The sequence below is a fragment of the Typopeltis vanoorti genome, chromosome 10, assembly GCF_054136105.1.
Source record: "Typopeltis vanoorti isolate ZY-2024b chromosome 10, IOZ_Tvanoo_1.0, whole genome shotgun sequence".
Lineage (NCBI taxonomy): Eukaryota > Metazoa > Arthropoda > Arachnida > Uropygi > Thelyphonidae > Typopeltis > Typopeltis vanoorti.
In genome coordinates this window covers 13740506-13758244 of record NC_143558.1, presented here as the reverse complement: position 1 = coordinate 13758244, position 17739 = coordinate 13740506, and the positions used below count along the sequence as shown (strand labels likewise).

General features: G+C 37.0%; 1 protein-coding gene across 3 annotated transcripts in view; it reads left to right on the top strand.

The window, feature by feature from the left end:
• Positions 1-17739, top strand: part of RyR (Ryanodine receptor) — a 1703288-nt gene that overhangs the window by 401217 nt on the left and 1284332 nt on the right. For all 3 annotated transcript variants that reach the window (XM_090399345.1, XM_090399347.1, XM_090399344.1), the window contains exon 23: positions 17613-17717. In XM_090399345.1, coding sequence (XP_090255471.1) covers positions 17613-17717 — 105 coding nt within the window. The remainder of the gene's footprint in view (positions 1-17612; positions 17718-17739) is intronic.

Below are 17739 nucleotides of genomic sequence, written 5' to 3'. Positions count from 1 at the left end.
TTCTGCATGATGTTACTTTCATGAGGATGAAATACCTTTATGAACTGCTCGTTTAACACCTCTACTATATCTTCTTCTGGCCTGGTTGGCTGAGTGGTTAGAGTATTTGCTTCCTTGCCAAGAGGCTACAGGTTCGAATCCCACCAGAGTCATGGATATTTGTGATCGTCCTACTAACTCTTTGTGGAAAGGGCATCTGCAACTCTACCATTTCTTCTTCTAGCAGAAACTTCACTCCCAAAACCCACTGAGATATGGAAGTGACCATACAGCATCAAATTGATGTCATGTGAAAAACTAACTAACTAACTATATCCTTCTCAGCAGTTATCATTCTCTCCAACCAGTCATCTTTCATTAATCATTCTTTCTTCTACTGGCTACATATTAAAAAACTCACATATCTTTTAGCCTCATTAGCTAACTGCTGCTGCTGCTCATACTGCATTTTTGCTACCCTTACCAATAAGTTACCTGTTTTTTTGCTCTTTGCACTCCTCATGCAACTGACCATTGAATATCATTCCTCCTGTGCTGCCTCCATAATGCCTACTTCTTCCAAACTGCATGGTTCACATTTTCATTCATTCATTTCACACATATCTTATTTGATCTCCTGACTTTTTGAATGCATTCAGACATTGCCTCTGCCAGACAGTTGCTGAAGAGGTCCTCAGCAGCAGCAGCAGCATTGCTCTCCTTTTCTTCCAAAGTTGCCTTGTAATTAACTATTGTTGCCACCAATGATGACCTGTAATATTCAGGCTGAAATATATATAGCTTTAAATAAATATTATTTATTTCCTTGTGTTTTCATGTGAATTAAAGAGAAGCTGTCACCTCAGGTTGTCATAATCACCAGTCTTATTGTTCCACATACATCTTTTCTCAAAGAAGTCTTCATGGCTGGCCATCACCCAAGTAATCACCTCATTGTTACTTTCACCAACTGCAGGCAGATTTAACACCTCCCATACAACAAAATCCTGTGATGAGATTATCAAATCCAAGATCCTTATCTCCCATGTACTCTCTGTTACATAATGCCTAAGGTAGTTGTCAATTCTCTTTCATTCCAGATGCTGTTTCTTCATTCCAATTTATATTACCATAAATATAATCACCGAGAATGATCACCCTTTTCTTATCAGCTAGACCAATTTGCCTATACATTTCCTTCTCATTGCCCTTCATATTACCAGGTCTATAATTACACCCAACTAGATACAGATATCCATTGATTAACGTGGTTAATTAATCCCTCAATGTTACCGTGTATATCAAAATCGTGTTAATCAAATCTAATAATCAATGGTAAAAATTACAATTTGTCCATGATCGATTACTGTATTAATAATTTGTAGGAGGCTGCATAGGAGGAATGACATCATCATTTTCATGCCACGAGGCTTGCATGTTTTTGCTTGATAAATGTAACCCTGCGGAGCTCGCAGCAGTAAAAATTGCAGCATAGGTCACATATCTGAGAGATACATTCATTACTAGTATGTGCTAAAATGCAATAAAACATAAAGAAAAAACACTGCAAATATTATTATTATTATTATTATTATTACCACCGGCTACTCCAGGAGTCCTTAGACTCATCGAGGGAGGCCCTAAACATCATGGTCACGCAGCTGTTCAACATTCTCACAGTATCTATCATACCTTGCCTTGAACTCGCTCACTGTCATAGCACCCACAACAGACTCTGGCAGCTTATTCCACTCATTTACCACTCTAAAAGTAAAGAACCCAGCTCTAACACCCCTGCTAACCACGCTCTTGCCCAGCTTCCATGGGTGTCCCCTAGTTCTCCCACCACCAGTCCTGATCTCAAAAATATCCTCTGAATTAATCCTATAGAATCCCTTTAGCAATTTGAATGTCTCAATCATATCTCCCCTTTTCCGCCTATCAACTAGTTTCTGCAACTCACAAATCTTCAACCTGTTCTCATATGGTTCATTCCATAGACCTGTTATCATCTTAGTTACTCGCCTCTGGATCCTCTCCACCTCCTCCCCATCAAGAAGGAACCGAGGTGACCAAATCTGGGCACAGTAGTCGAGATGAGGTCTTATCAGGGCTCGGTACAGAGGTACAATAACTTGTTTTTCTCTGCTCGTCAAGGTATTTTTCAACAATAATACATGATAGTACAAATTAAGTGGATATTGAATCCAACATTATTTCATAGCCGAATATATAGAAACTAAAAGTTTCTGCAGATGCAAGCATAAGCAACCTTATGGGCAATTCGTAGTAAAGGTGGAGTAAGCTCCAGATCACTTTCCTTAGTATTTTCCATAATGTAAAGTACATCTCCTAGGGGACATGTATGATAAATAAGCCTTTAGCTCTCTATTTTAGTAATACATGATGGTTTATTTATTTTCAGTTACAATCTAGAAATTATTGAACAACAAAAAAAAAACAACTAAACCATACTATACTGACATCGGAGGTCGCGGTATCTCTCATGTACAGTTTATTGTCAAATATCACAAACCTTTACATAACATGTGTTAAACCAAACCGACAGCAAAAAACAGTGCGGAATATCACTCACAACATATGAATGCACAGCTACTCATGACCTCCAAGCTATACACTGGATATGTGTAAGAATATTTATATGAACATTTTACATGTATCTGTCAGATCAGCTGTGAGCTCCGCAGGGGTAAAGGTGTGTTAATCAAAACTCTTGCCGCATATATCAAGGGTTTGTCGCAATTAATTTTGCCGCGTTAATCAAATCCTGCGTTAAGCAAGGAATACCTGTATTTCATTTTGTTCACCTCCACCTCACATCATACTGCTTTAAAACCACTGCCACTGTTCACTCCTTTCATCTTCACCTTAGATGGAAATAATTCATCTGCTACCAATTAGCAGCACCCTTCTGCCCTGTCTGCCTCTAGGAAAAACATCATATCTATCCATCTCTATTCCTCAAAATATCATCCTTATCTCTAACCATGTCTCACTTATTAAAATACTTTTGGGGCAAATGTACTCTATTAATGCTACAATTTCCTTTATTTTAAATACTTCTGGCATTCGTAAACATATATACATTCTTGCTCATTTTTAGTTCTATAACAAGTGTCACCAACCCCACTCCTCAATAGATTCCCCTTTGACCACTCTTCTCTATCATCACTGATCTTATACCTCTCCTCAGACCTCTTTTTTGTTTTGCACTCATCATTATAAGATTTAATGGAATAAACACTGCACATACAACATGTTTAATTGGTTCAATATTGCATCTCAGTCACTGAGACATCATCAGGGAAACAATATTAAAATTGCAAAAACACACAAAATTGTAAAAAGTAAGGGGAAAAGATTACATGGAAAGCCTAAATGCCTAGGAGGGGTACTGTCTATGGGTACTCTTGGCTGGCCTTAGCTTTGCAGGAGGCCTAAGAATTAAAGTTTCCCCCAATCTTGTTAAGTTTAATACAACCATATTTATTAAGATTAGGTCGGTTTTTTAAATCTGCTGCTGCAGATTCTAAAAAAGGATTTCAAATTGTATGTGTTGTGGTGAAGCATAGTAGTTTTTCTTCCATTTGATTCTGTGTGCAAGGTATTCAAAGCATGGTCAGTTATACCTGACTGATCATAATTATGGCAGCAGATATATTTCTTATGTTCTTCTAGCCTGATGTTAGCAGATCTCCTAGTTTGACCATAATATGATAAGTTGCAGGAACAAGGAACTTTTTAAACACCTGGAGAAAGGGGAGGTAGAAGATCGTTGGTGGGGCCACCCTATGTGGGTATGCAGGTGGGTGCGACCCTCCTGATCAGGAGGAGCACCATTTCAAGACAATAAATAATAGTAAATTTTTATACAATGCTCTTATTCATGAAGTAAAACTTTACTACATGGATTGCATGACTTAAAGTCCTTAATGACTTTCTATCCCAATGGCTTTAACAGGCCTTTAAGGCCCACAACCTTCCAAGCATGCTTGGATTTCGTAACCGAAATACGAGGATAGAATGGTCACTCCTATGCCTGAAGGTATTCTTGGCTGTATCCCTGTGTGTTCACGGGGCCGGTTTGCCTGCTTGCGGGATGAAAAACACCAGATAAACTGGCGGAAAAAACCCTACTGCCCGCGCCCAAGACCGGCTAACTTGGCTATGGCTGAGGAAGATCCTTCAGCTCCTCACGTCGTCGACGGGAATCGAACCTAGGACACTCCTTCCCCAGGCATATGGTTGCGAAGCGCAAAGCCACTAGGCTAACCGCGCGGACCCTTAATGACTTTAAGGTGATAAAAAATGAACAGTAAACTCAACAACCAATTAGCCACTTTGCTAATCAATCAGGATATTTGTTTTAAAGATGATGTTTTAAACTATGTATAGGAAAATAAATTAACCAATCTGTTTCCAAATACTGACACTGTATTGCTTATTTATTTAATGTTACCTGTATCCATAGCTTCCAGGGAAAGGAGTTTTTCAAAGCTAAAATTAATGAAAAATTATTTGCGATCAACAATGTCCGAAGAATGTCTTACTGATTTTTCAATAATATCAATAGAAAATGATATTATTGATACTTTAGATATAAAAGATCTAATTAAGAATTTTATGGTGGCTAAAGCTAGGAGGATAAATATGTAATAAATGACATATCATATATACCAAAGTCCAAAATGTATTATGTTGTGATTTTTTTGTGATAATTGAAATTTTTTTTTTTTTTTGAGATGCTCAGTTTTTATGTACACATATGTATATCTTGTTGTTATGTTCTATCAAGTCATTTTTGACTCCTGGTGATTCTATGAACATATGCTCTCCATTCAGATCTGACCCTGGCCATATCTTTCAGAATTTCCAGGCACATTTCAGTTGCTTCTTTAACTCCATCTACCCATCTAATTCGGTATTCCTCTTCTCCTGCTTCCATCAACTTTAGCAAGCATCATCATCTTCTGCAGACTGTCATTTGCTCGCATAATATATCCAAAGTATGAGAATTTTTGCTTGATGATCATAGCTTTGAGAGAGCAATCTGGCTTTATTCTTCTGTCTATCACTGATTTATTGGTTTGCTTTGCAGTCCACGGTATTCTTAGTAAGCATCTATAAACCCATAATTCAAATGCAACTATCTCTTCCTTCTTTCACTCTTTCTCAGGATCCAACTTTCACATCCATACAGTACCACAGGGAATACCATTGCTTTCACGATTCTGATTTATGTAGCGAGGCTAATATCTTTATCTTTAAAGATCTTGCTTAAATTTGTCATTGCTTTCCTTCCGAGTAATAATCTTTTACCTTCTTCAGTACAATACTCATCTTTATCAAATCGGGATTCTAGAAGCACATAATTGTTAACTACTTCAATTTTCTCCTCATCTACTTCAAAATCATTAAATTCACATATTGCCATAACTTTTGTCTTTTTAATGTTAAGTTTAAGGACATGTTTAGCATTTTCTTCTTTTACTTTCATAATAAGTTCCTCCACATCTTCTTTGCATTCTACTAGCAAGGTAGTATCATCTGCATACCTCAAATTATTAATATCTCTTCCACCAGTTTTAATTCCAACTGAAGACTCCTTCAGCCCTGCATTCTTAAAATGTATTTGCTGTACAAGTTAAACAGGTACAGAGATAAAATACATCCTTGTGTATTAGAGGCTGAGAATGATGAGCAGAATATGACTGAAAAAATAAGAGTGGGGAGTGTGGTTGGAAGGCTTGAATGACTGTGAAGTTTTCGGAGATTGTCTTCATTGAGAGGATGAATGACGAGCAAGAGTGGCTAACTTGCAGAGAGAGATAAATGAGCTGAAAGAGTAAGTGGAATGTCTCAGGGAATGAGATGAGAAGTATGAAAGATGAGAAAAGTCGAATCAGAGTAGAAGTGAGAGAGAGTTATGGGAATGATAGAAGAGGAGAGGAGAGAAGAGAATAGAAACAGTAGAAGAGAGAGAGTTATGAGAATGATAGAAGAGGAGAGAATAGAAATAGAAGACAGAGAATGAGAGAGATATGGGAACAGTAGAAGAGACGGAATGAGAGAGAGAAAGAGAGTTATGGGAATGGTAACAGTCAGAGAGAGGAAATAAGAAAAATGCGAGGGAGTGCTGGAACGAGGGATAGAGTGATGCTAGGGGGAACACAGAGAGAGAGGGTTAGAAGAGAAAAAGTGAGCTATGCAGGTGAGCAATCAAGGAACAGAGTGGTAAGAGATATGATGTATGGAGAATCGATGATCCGTAGTGTGCAAGATAGAATGCCAGAGGAGTGTTTGCCTGGAGGAATTATAGAGAGTGTGGCTATGGCAATTAAGTGGGGTGAGAGTGAGGATGCGATCATTGTGATGTGGCCACAAATGACTTGAGAGGCAGTGTAAATCGGGCTGGAAGAGATCTGAGATATATGCTTGAGATTGTACAAAAGAAAACGCAGAGAGGAAAGATTGTGTGTGTGTGTGTGTGTGTGTGTGTGTGTGTGTGTGTGTGTGTGTGTGTGTGTGTGTGTGTGTGTGTGTGTGTGTGTGTTAGCCAGGTATGATAATGACGAGCTGAGCAGAAGAGTAGTAATAATGAATAGCATAATAGCCAGAATGTGTCAGAAGAGAGGATTGGAATATGTGGATGCTCGGAGGGCATTTAAGGACAGAAAGGAGCTGTATGCGAGAGACTGCTTGCATTTGAATGAGGAAGGATGTAGGCATCTGGAGAGATTGCTGTTTTCTGAACGAGTCGGTGTGTCAATGCAGGGAAACTAGAATTCCCAGGGTGGATGGTAGCAGGGATTTCCTCTTGTGGGAATGGGTGCTTGGGGGAGGGGGAGACAACATCAGGTAACACAGAGTCCAGTGGGGTCTAGAGGGGATAATGATAGGTATAGACATTGACATTTTTATGCTTTATATTAATGCCAGAAGTATCTGAAAAAATGGAGATGAATTGGTGGTGCTGATAGCATCAGCCTGCCAAAGATTATTGGATTCTTGAAGATGTGGTTGACGGAAGATGATATAATAACAGGAATTGAAGTAGCAGGGTATAGCATTTTTCGGCAGGATAGGAAAGGAAAACATGGTGGTGGAGTACTGCTTATGATAAGTGATGACTTATGTCCTCTAAGAGTGGAGGCTTTGGAAGGCAGTGACACTAATGGTTTTGAAAGCATATGGTGTGAGGTAGAAGTGACCAAGACAGGATATTTAGTAGGATGTTACTACAAACCAGGGAGCACAGAGGAATCATTCTTCTTGCACTTACCAAGCATGTTGAGCTTGGCAATTGCAAGAAGAATGATTGTTATTGGAGATTTTAGCTAAAGCAGTGTAGGTTTTTAAGAGGAAAATACTTGTAGTAATAAGGGAATGGAATTCTGCAACATGTAATAGAAGAAACAAGTGGTTCAAAAGTTTTGGATTTCATCATAACATCAGAAGAGCTGATAATAACTGAGATCACATCTCCCCCCCGTTGGAGAGCGTGACCATGTGGTTTTGACTTGGAAGATGAATAGACATGCAGGAGTATCAAAGAAAATTGAATGTATGTGGAATTCTAAAGCAGGTTATTATAATAGTCTTAGATACAAACTTGGGACAGTTCCATGGAAGGAGGAATTGGAAGGGTGGGAGTGACTGATGCCGGCCTGGTTGGCCAAGTGGTTAGCTTATCCACACTCCAGCCAAAAGGCTGCGAGTTCAAATCCTGCCTTGGGCATGGATGTTTATGATTATCTGTGAAAATACTAGTGGTAATGGTCGGTGGTAGATGGCATTGGTGTAGATGATGAAGGTAGTTGCAGTTGGTGGAGTGGTGTAGACGAAGAGTTGTAGAGTAGGTGCCCTCCCTCGATGAGTCTTTGACTCCCTGAAGGTGTTATATAATAATAATAATAATAATAATAATAATATCATTAGGGCATGGAAAATTGTGAAGCAATATTTGTTGGCAGCAATAGTAAGCTGTATTCCACGAGTGAAGAAGAGGACACAATTTGCTGTAAAGTGGATGACAAACAATATCATACAGGAACTGCAGGTGTAAAAGAGGTTATGGAAGAGATATAAGGGGAGGGATGGAGAGCAGATGCATGAAGAATATAAGACTCAGGCCAGGAGAGTGACTAATATGGTAAGGAAGGAAAAACTGGAATATGAGAAGAGACTGGCACTAAGATTCAAAGATAATCCTAGGGAATTTTTTAGCTATGTGACTGTCTGGAGGAGAAATGATTGTAGAAGAATGACATTGTGGGATAAAAATGGGAATAGAGTGACTGATGCAGAGGACATAGTGGAGTTGTTCAATAAACACTTTATTTGAGTATTTCATCCTGGGGAAGGAAGTTTTAATACTAGAGGGATTTGGCAGGTGTGAGGTTTAGAGGTGCAAGAGGATAGTGTGTTCCAAATACTGATTTCCCTGGACATCAGTAAAGCTGTAGGACTGGATGGTATTTCACCATGGGTTTTGAGAAAATGTGCTAAAGAACTGACAGCTCCATTGACCTGGCTTTTCAATGAAAGTCTGGCTATGGGAAAGGTAACAAGGAATCGAAGGAAGGTAAGATAGTGCCAATGCATAAGGGTGGTAACAGACTGGAAGTGTCTAATTATAGGCCAGTTTGTGTGTCATCAGTAGTTGTTAAGATCTTGGAGAAATTAGTGAGGGACCATATTCAGCATTGGACAGATGATGGTAATGTTATCTGTGAGAGTCAACATGGATTTGTTAAGGGGTGCTCTTGCTTTAGTAATATGATTGCCTTTTATAATAACGTGACAAAAGCAGTTGATGAGGGAAAGGCATATAATCAGTGGTGAACTATAAGGGGCTTGGCCGAGTCCTTTGTTACATTATTCTCAAATTTGTGAGCCCCTTGTACTTCTAGTTTACTTTTTTATTTTTTAAAAAAAAAAGAAAAAAAAGCATAATTTTTTAAAATATATTAAGCGAAAATCTCATGCATTAACCTAACAAAGTGATTTTATTAAATAAAATATTATAGTTACTGTTACTACAGTTTACAAATAAGAATTCACTTTTGGTAATCGCATATAAATAAATAGCACTATAAAATAATGCATTGCCTGATAGAGTGGTGAGAATAAAAACAGTCAGTGAGTTCAATGAGTGGTATGATAGACTTTGTGTTTCCTAGGAAGGACCTCCCATGAGAGTCTTTTGACCCCATGGAGGCCTGAATAATAATAATAATGATGATGATTTCCTTCTTCATGAATGTTCCAGGCTTTTCTGAATGATCTGAAGTAGGACTTTACTTGAATAGAAATGAATGCTATAGTTCTGTAATTTTTACACTCTCTTGCATAGCCTTTCTTCAATATAGGTATATGAACTGATTTTTTCCATTCCCTAGGCCATGTAGTTGTGATCCAAATTCATTGACATAGAGCTGTTAAAATTTTAACTGCCTCTTCTCCCAGAGCTTTGAGCAGCTGAATAGGTATTCCATCCCCTCATGGTGTTTTCTTACTGGATAGCAGTTGCAGTGTATAATCCTTATGCTCTTCAAATTTCTCAGTAATTTTGGAATCCTTTCTGTAAAGGGCTTCTGTATACTCTTTCCATTTTCTTTGATGTCTGCAGCTTGTAAGATATCCTTTGTGATTACTTTTCAATATTGTCACCTAGGCACTGATCTCTTGTTTTTCCTTTCTTGTTTTGGTCTTCTATTTGTTGGAATTCCTGGTTAAAGTATTTTTCCTTGTCTCTTCTGGCTTGTCATTGAAAGTCTGCATTCAAATAATGTACTTCTGCAAATTTCCTGTGGCCTTCAATTTCCTCCTTTCCTGAGAAGTTTTGATGGCATCTTCTGACAGCCATTTAGATTTCTTCTTCTTACAAACTGTTGGAATATTCTTCTTTGCTTCTGTTTTAATTATATCTTTAAGCTCTTCCCATAGTTAATCTGTTTCTCTTTCACACAAATTGAGCGTATTGAATCTGTTCTATATATTATACTAATATTGCATTCGGCCAGTATGTTTCCAAGATCATATGTGATTGACATTTGTGTTGTTTTTAGTTTCTGTAATTTCACATGTATTGTAGCCACTAATAATTTATAGTTTGTTCTATAGTCTGCACCTGGAAAAGTCTTAAAAGACTGAATTGTACTTCTCTGAATTGTAAATCTTCTTTATCCAAGTATATAATCAATTTGATTTCTGTATTGTCCATTAGGTGAATCCATGTGTTCAATCTCCGTTTGTGTTGTTTAAAGCAGGTTAGCAACAAACAAAGAATTCTCTGCGCAAAACTCAACTAGTCTCTTCCTTGCAGTGTTAACCAGTTCTAAACCAAAACGACCTGTTATTCCTTGTTCCTCAGTTTCTCCCACTTTTGCATTCCAATCTCTGATAAGCAGCCATAAATCTTGCTTTGGTGTCGCATCTATCATTTTCTTATAACTTTCTATAAAATTCTTCTCTGTCTTCTTCTGGTGCCTCTGTAGTGGGTGCATAAACCTGAATTGATGGTCATATTCATTGGATGTATTTACCGTATTTTTTGATAGATAATGCACACCTAATGTATAACCCACACCCCCAACATTTTCATCACTCCTTTTGATATATAGTTAACATGCCTGCACCAACTAGCAGTAGAGTTAGGAAGTACAGACAAAGGATGGAGGAATTTTTTAAAATCACATGCGTAACTTTAAAAGCATCTGCGTAACTGCAGATGGTTCCATACTGCCACCGATGGTGATTTTCAAAAGAAAGACTGTTCCGAAAGGTTGTGATTGCAAAGATATTATTGTTACTACTAATGATAAAGGCTGGATAAATTCCGAGGTTATGAAATTTTGGTTGGAGAATGAGTGGTGAAAGAGAAAAATGGCATTTTTCAACCCAAAATCTTTGTTAGTGTTGGATTTGTGTAGGGCACACATGCACACGACAGTAGAAGTTAAAACAATTATAAGTATTCCAAATTGGCCGTCATTCCAGGTGGTTTAACAAAAAAACTCCAACCCCTTGATCTTGCAGTAAATAAACCATTCAAAGACAATTTGCGGGCTAAGTGGGAAGACTGGATGATGAATGGCATCCATGAATAACAAAACAGGACAGATGAAAAGAACGTCATATAAAGATATAGTTACGTGGATTGTAGAAAGTTGGGCTGCTGTAAGTGAAAACTGTTAGATATGGTTTCATTAAAACACAAGGGAATGCAGTGGTGTCCAGTGACAATGATTATGAAGATGAAGAAATACCATTAAATTGCATTAAAAGCGAATATTTTTAATGCAATTGATTCTTTCAATATCGAGTCTGATGAAGAATTTTTTGGATTTGAATAGTGTAATGTTAAATAAATATTAAGTAATACTTCTACCTTAGTTTTTTTATTACATTTGATTTACCCCTCACACCTTTCAAATGTATACCACGCATATTCATTTTTAATGAATTTAGACTTTTTTGTATAGATGACGTGCACATTATCTATCGAAAAATACGGTATATACTAAATAAATAAAATTTTCTTGAAATTAATTTCATTTTAATTTAGAAATTCTATTTTATGGGGACTCTGAAATATAACTTTGAACAAAGGTGCCTCTTACCCATGGGGTGGCACTGATACTTGGGATAGCAGATGATGGAAGCTAGCATCGAATGATGTTTGAATGCAGTCCATTAAATTTTATATCGAGTATAAACCAGCACGTAAGTCTAAATAGCCAATTTCACCACAAGTGTGGTCATCCTAGTCATTTCTTGTAAACACACACACACCTGCTCCTGTAGCCATGATTCACTCTTCTTACACAGTGTCTCCCTGTTATTATTGTTGTTGTTATTATTATTATTATTATTATTCTACATGGGCATTTCCATGGATCTCCTGTGAAGAGTCTTTTGAAATACACACTTAACTGTATTTTTTAATGTGTATCATACCTCTGTAAACATATGCTGAGCCATTGTAATCATATGCTGTTAATTTCTCTATATTTTTTTTATACCTGTCACTACTGCACTATTGTAATAATATGTAATTATTTATTTATTGCTTGTAAATAAATAATTACATATTTACATACTTTTGCTCTATATTTTCTATATTACCTATATATTTATATGCCGTTATTCTAATTTAGCTGTGCGTGCTTTCTCTCTCTGAATCTTTCTTGCTTATATTATTACATACTATGTTTATCTACTCTTCACACTATGAGTCTTATGCCTAAGAAATTTATTTAATTTAGACTGCACCACTGATATCATTTAATTAACATAAAACTCAATAATACGGCTGGCAGATTTCTCCCTCTAACACAAATTCCTTCAATAAAACTTTACACAAAGAGTCGTAGTCTAATCTTTTACGTAACTTTACGCTTTGGCTATCTCACTTAGTTTCCTCTCACAAGTCTGGATTTTTTAGGAACAGTGCAGTTGTAAAAATAAACAATTGGGCTTTAACAGAAAAATCAAAACACATTTTTATTTACATTACTATGAAATATACACGAATTTAAACATTAGGGAGATTGCTTTCTCTATCCATCTGTAAAAATTCTTTAGCATAAATTAGAACCTTTTTATTTCAATAATAATTAATCTCTTTAACTCGAAAACTTATTTACTCTCTGCTTACAATTTTCACTTATTAAACTCCTAGTTTACTTGCAAAGAGGTTAGCTACCTCTCTGTTAAGTTACTTTTACAAACTTTATATCAACTTCAAATATGCCAAGAGATTCTCTTAATGACAATTCTTGTTACTGTTAATCTAAATCTTAATTGTCCAACTAAAAAAGAGGTTGGGTTGGGTTGTTGAGAAGTTATTATTACATGACACCTCTGTGGATTCTCAGAACTCATCACCGTGGGCCCCTCTTCACAGTATAACGCTATGTGATCTACACCCTCTGTCTATAAAGAAACCAAACTTTTCAAAAATTTTCCAGGAATGTGTTAGCAGAGCTAATCTCAGGTGGTATGGTCACTTAAATAGAATGGGAGAGGAAAGATTAGCAAAACAAGTGTTCTCTGCCAGGTTGGCAGGAAAACGACCCAGAGGAAGACCAAGATATAGGTGGATTGATACGGTACAAAGTGCCTTAGACGATAGAAATATAAGATCTGATAATGTTGGAGTCTTGACAAGTAACAGACTGATTTGGAGGAAAATTGTAGATAGGAAGTTAGTAATGATGTAATTTTTTCATGTAGTACTGTCATATCCTGTACACCCCTTGAGGGTACATAGCAGGAATTTGATGATGATGATGATGATGAACTTTTCAAAAACAGAAGAAACTAGTGGCGCAACCTGTTGTATCTTTTGTAGCCGAAAGCAGCAACCTTCATTAGTGTTGTGTCAACTGATTATGACATTTGTTTCATTAGAAGCCAAGTTATAGTGCCAAGAGTGATGGTGTGTTTTGACGAATGGTTGGAAAATGAGTTTCAAACAGAGAGCTGCAATTGACTTTTGTGTTAAACTTGGTAAAAGTTTTGTCGAAATGCATCAGATGCTTCAAAAAGCATACAGTGATGAATTCTTATCCCGTACTCAAGTTTAGAAGTGGTTTAAGCAATTTCAAAGTGGACGTGAGACACTTGAGGACGACAAAAAGCCGGGCTGCCCAGAAACTGGACCGAGCGAAGTTAAATCCAAAAATGTGCGATTTCATCAAAGAAAACCCAAAATTTTCCATGAGATTGATTAAAGATGAATTGGGGATTCCAAAATAAACTGTGCACAACATTTTGACTGAGAGTTTGGGCCTTCGTAAATTGAATTCGCAATTTGTTCCCCACAAGTTGACCAATGACCAAAAAATGTATCAAATTGAACACTGCAAGGACCTCATTAAAAAAACCGCTCATAAGGACTCGAACTTTTTTGAAATGATCGTTACTGATGATGAAACTTGGTGTTCTGAGTATGAGCCTGAAGCAAAGTGCCAGACTGCTGAGTGGTGACTACCAGAAGAGGGGCATCTGAAAAAAAGTTTCTTGGAGAAGTCAAAAATAACGACAATGCTGATTTGTTTCTATGATTCCAAGGGCATTATCCACAAAGAATTTGTTCTGCCTGGCCAAACGGTCAATGGTGCATTTTATCTCAAAGATTTGAAGCGATTAATAGTGAGAATTCGTCATGTACGGCATGAATATCGTGATGGTGATGGCAGCTGGTCACTTTTGCACAATAATGCACCATCTCATTGTTCGAACATTGTGAGATAATTTTTGAGCAAAAATCAAGTTTGTGTGTTGGATCACTCTCTGTATTCACCTGATTTAGCACCCTGTGACTTCTTTCTCTTCACCTGATTTCATTTGCTGATGAAAGGAAAGCGATACGACACCATTGAAAACGTTCAAGCTGCAGTAACCACGACCCTCAACAGTATCCCAAAAACCAATATAAAAACTCATTTAACAAATTAATTAACCGTGCCAAATGCTGTATCGAAGCTAGGGAGAGTATATTGATTGAAATAAATGATTTGAATAATTATAATTGGCCTGTCTTTTTTTTTCTATCAAAAATTTGGTTTCTTTTTGGATAGAGGGTGTACACTGCGTCAATCACCATCTCACTACTTCTACAATACCTCTAGAGTGGCAATAATCTTTGCAGATTACCTCTACCTGGAAGGAGAAATGGTTAAGAGAAGATCAAGAGTACTGGAAGAGTGGATGGAGTTATTTTGTGTTCCTGTTGTTAGATGGATAATATGCATTTGATCATTGCTTGTAGCAAATATTATCACACCTGTTTCCACGTGGTTGATGGAAAAGGATACCTAATGAATTGCGAACATTAAAGGCTCATAGGAAAATGACTTTACTGTTTGGCTAGTTGAATTGCAGAATATCATGCTTTGGGAATAAGATGAAAAAGTAGGAGTGATTTTCAAAATTTGTAGAGTACTACAGACAGTGTCAGATGAATATTGCAGAATCAACAAGAAAACTTTAAGGAAGAGAAAGTCAATAACACTGAATTTTAAATTTGCCATTATCTGGCATTGAATATCAGACTGCACAGAGACTTAGATTCCATCCTTTGTAGCAATAATGAAGCTTGTAGATTGAACAGTTCAGTATGTGTACAATGTATATTTAAGAGGAAAGATTAAACTCTTTGCATATGATCTCGAGTTTGAGAGAGTAATGATAGAGAGGGAACTCTGAGTTGTTGCATCAAGAGGATTTGAATAGGTGTATGCATTAATAGATTGAAGCTTTGTCCAAGAGGTGACATAAGTGTGGAATCCAAGCTACGAATTGTTACATGTTGAATTTATGTTCAGAGGATACATTGCAAAAGTTTGAAAGTTTAAAATGTGAAAGTCATAATGCAGAGGATACAGACAAGCAGAAATAAGGAGAAAATAGTGCTATTGTATAAGGTGCTGACTAAGAGAGTGACTAATACCATCTCCATGGAATGCTGAGTATGAGAACAGATTGAGGAAATGTGCTCTGCAGAGCTTGACATATAGGAGTTGAAATAGTGATACAGTTGAAACAAATTTGGCAAAGACCTTCCAGAATAAAGAAGGAGAAATCATTCCTGGAGGCTGTATAAATGTCATCTAGTAAGGAAGTGAGAAGTGCATTTTTGCATGGAAAGCAGTAAATGAGTGGAATGCATTGCTAGAATGGGTGATGAATACATAAATGTTGAATGTGTTCAAAGTGAGATTATTATTATTATTATTACCCCACGACCTCATTGAGTCAAAGACTCATCTGGGAGGTCCTTTTATCACACCCACATCTCATCATACCATGTCTTAAACACACACTCAAACTCCTTACAGACACCACACTCTCAGGCAAGGCATTCCAATCATTCACAACTCTGCACGAAAAACGCCTGCCTCTCATTCCCCTACTCACACCCTCTTTATACAGTTTCCAGGGATGACCTTTGGTTCTCCCCTGATCTCCCACTATTCTCTGTAGAACTTCTAAACCACTGATCCTATAACAACCCCTTACCAACTTGTAGGTTTCTATCATACTCCCCTCTTCCTCCTGTCCACCAGACTCTGCAAATTACATCTTCTCAATCTTTCCTCATACTCGACATTCCAGAGGTCAGAAACTACCTTAGTCAGTCACTTTTGGACCCTTTCCAACATCTCTTCATCCTTCTGAAAACCTAGTGACCAAATCTGGGCACAATAGTCCATGTGTGGCCTAATCAAAGCCTTATACAACGAAACAAGAATCTCCCTACTTCTACATGTCAATGTCCTCCCCATCATTCCCAGAAGCCTTTGTGTTGTCGTCACAATTTTGGTGATGTGTCCCCTAAATTTTAAATTTATCAAATTTTAATATCCTTATCCACTATCACCCCCGGATTCTCGCCAAGCATAAATTCTGCATCCCATCTTTGTTTTCCAAATTGTAAAACCTTACATTTTGCAACTCACATCCCCATTTCCATGCCCAATTACTCAATTTATTCAAATCTTCTTGTAAGACCACACATCTTCACTACTCTTTATGGTTCATCCCAACTTTGCATCATCTGCAAACAACTGAATATCTCCATCTAAATCTTCACCATTATCATTAATATACAAGTTAAATAGTAATGGCCCTAAAACAGACCCCTGAGACACTTGACTAGTGACTTTTCTTTTCTTGGATATCGCACTCCCATACACAACTTGTTGATACCTATCAGATAGCCAGTCTCCAATCCAATGCACTAATCTAATATCCAACCCCATCTGCTCTAGTTTGACTGTCAACGTATCATGAGGTACTCTATCAAAAGCCTTTGCGAAATCCAAGTATATTACTGTATATCCTTCTTCTCTGTCCTAGGAAGCAGTCACTTTATTGTAATAAGTAAGTAGATTACTAAAACATGACCTCTCTTTAGCAAATCCATGCTGTCCATCAAAGATAATACCATTGTTGTCAACTCAACTCTGGATACTAGTTCTCACAAGCTTCTCCAACAACTTAACCACAACACCTGATACACAGATAGGCCTATAGTTTGATGCTTGAGTTCGATCACCTCCTTTATGAAGTGGCACAATCTTGCCCTCCTTCCACTCCTTAGGAATATATGATATGGTATGATATGTACGATCTGCAGAGAGTTTGGCTTCTTATAGTCCATGGACCTCATGGAAGCCACTGTGCCTAATACATTTACTTCAGCCATTCAAAATGATAATTATTATGATCCATAATGAGTATGGATTTTCATGATATTTTCATTATCTAAATTCCACACACAAAAAATATTGTAAACCTATTCTTCATTTTGTAATGTAGATGAGCCAAAGATTAGAGAATCAAGGACTTAATCATATGGCTTGTATAAAGTAGGTACTTGTAATGTTCAGATCTCTGCTGATTCATTCAAATTAAGTTCTTAATTTAATATCAGGTATGTTGCAGAGAGTACAGTTGCAGATGCTTGTAATGAATTTCAAATTTAGTTTTTATTATTACTGCTGTTGTTCATTGTTTTAATCAAGTCATTTATATATACCATACATGAAAAACATATGCGACAAAGTTTGAAACTAATATGTATTAATATAACATTACAGATTAACTTACCTCCATATATTGAATCCATTCGAGATAAACTTGCTGAAAACATTCATGAAGTATGGGCTATGAATAAAATCAGCGCAGGTTGGCATTATGGAGAGGTAAGTTTATTTTAAGAAATAG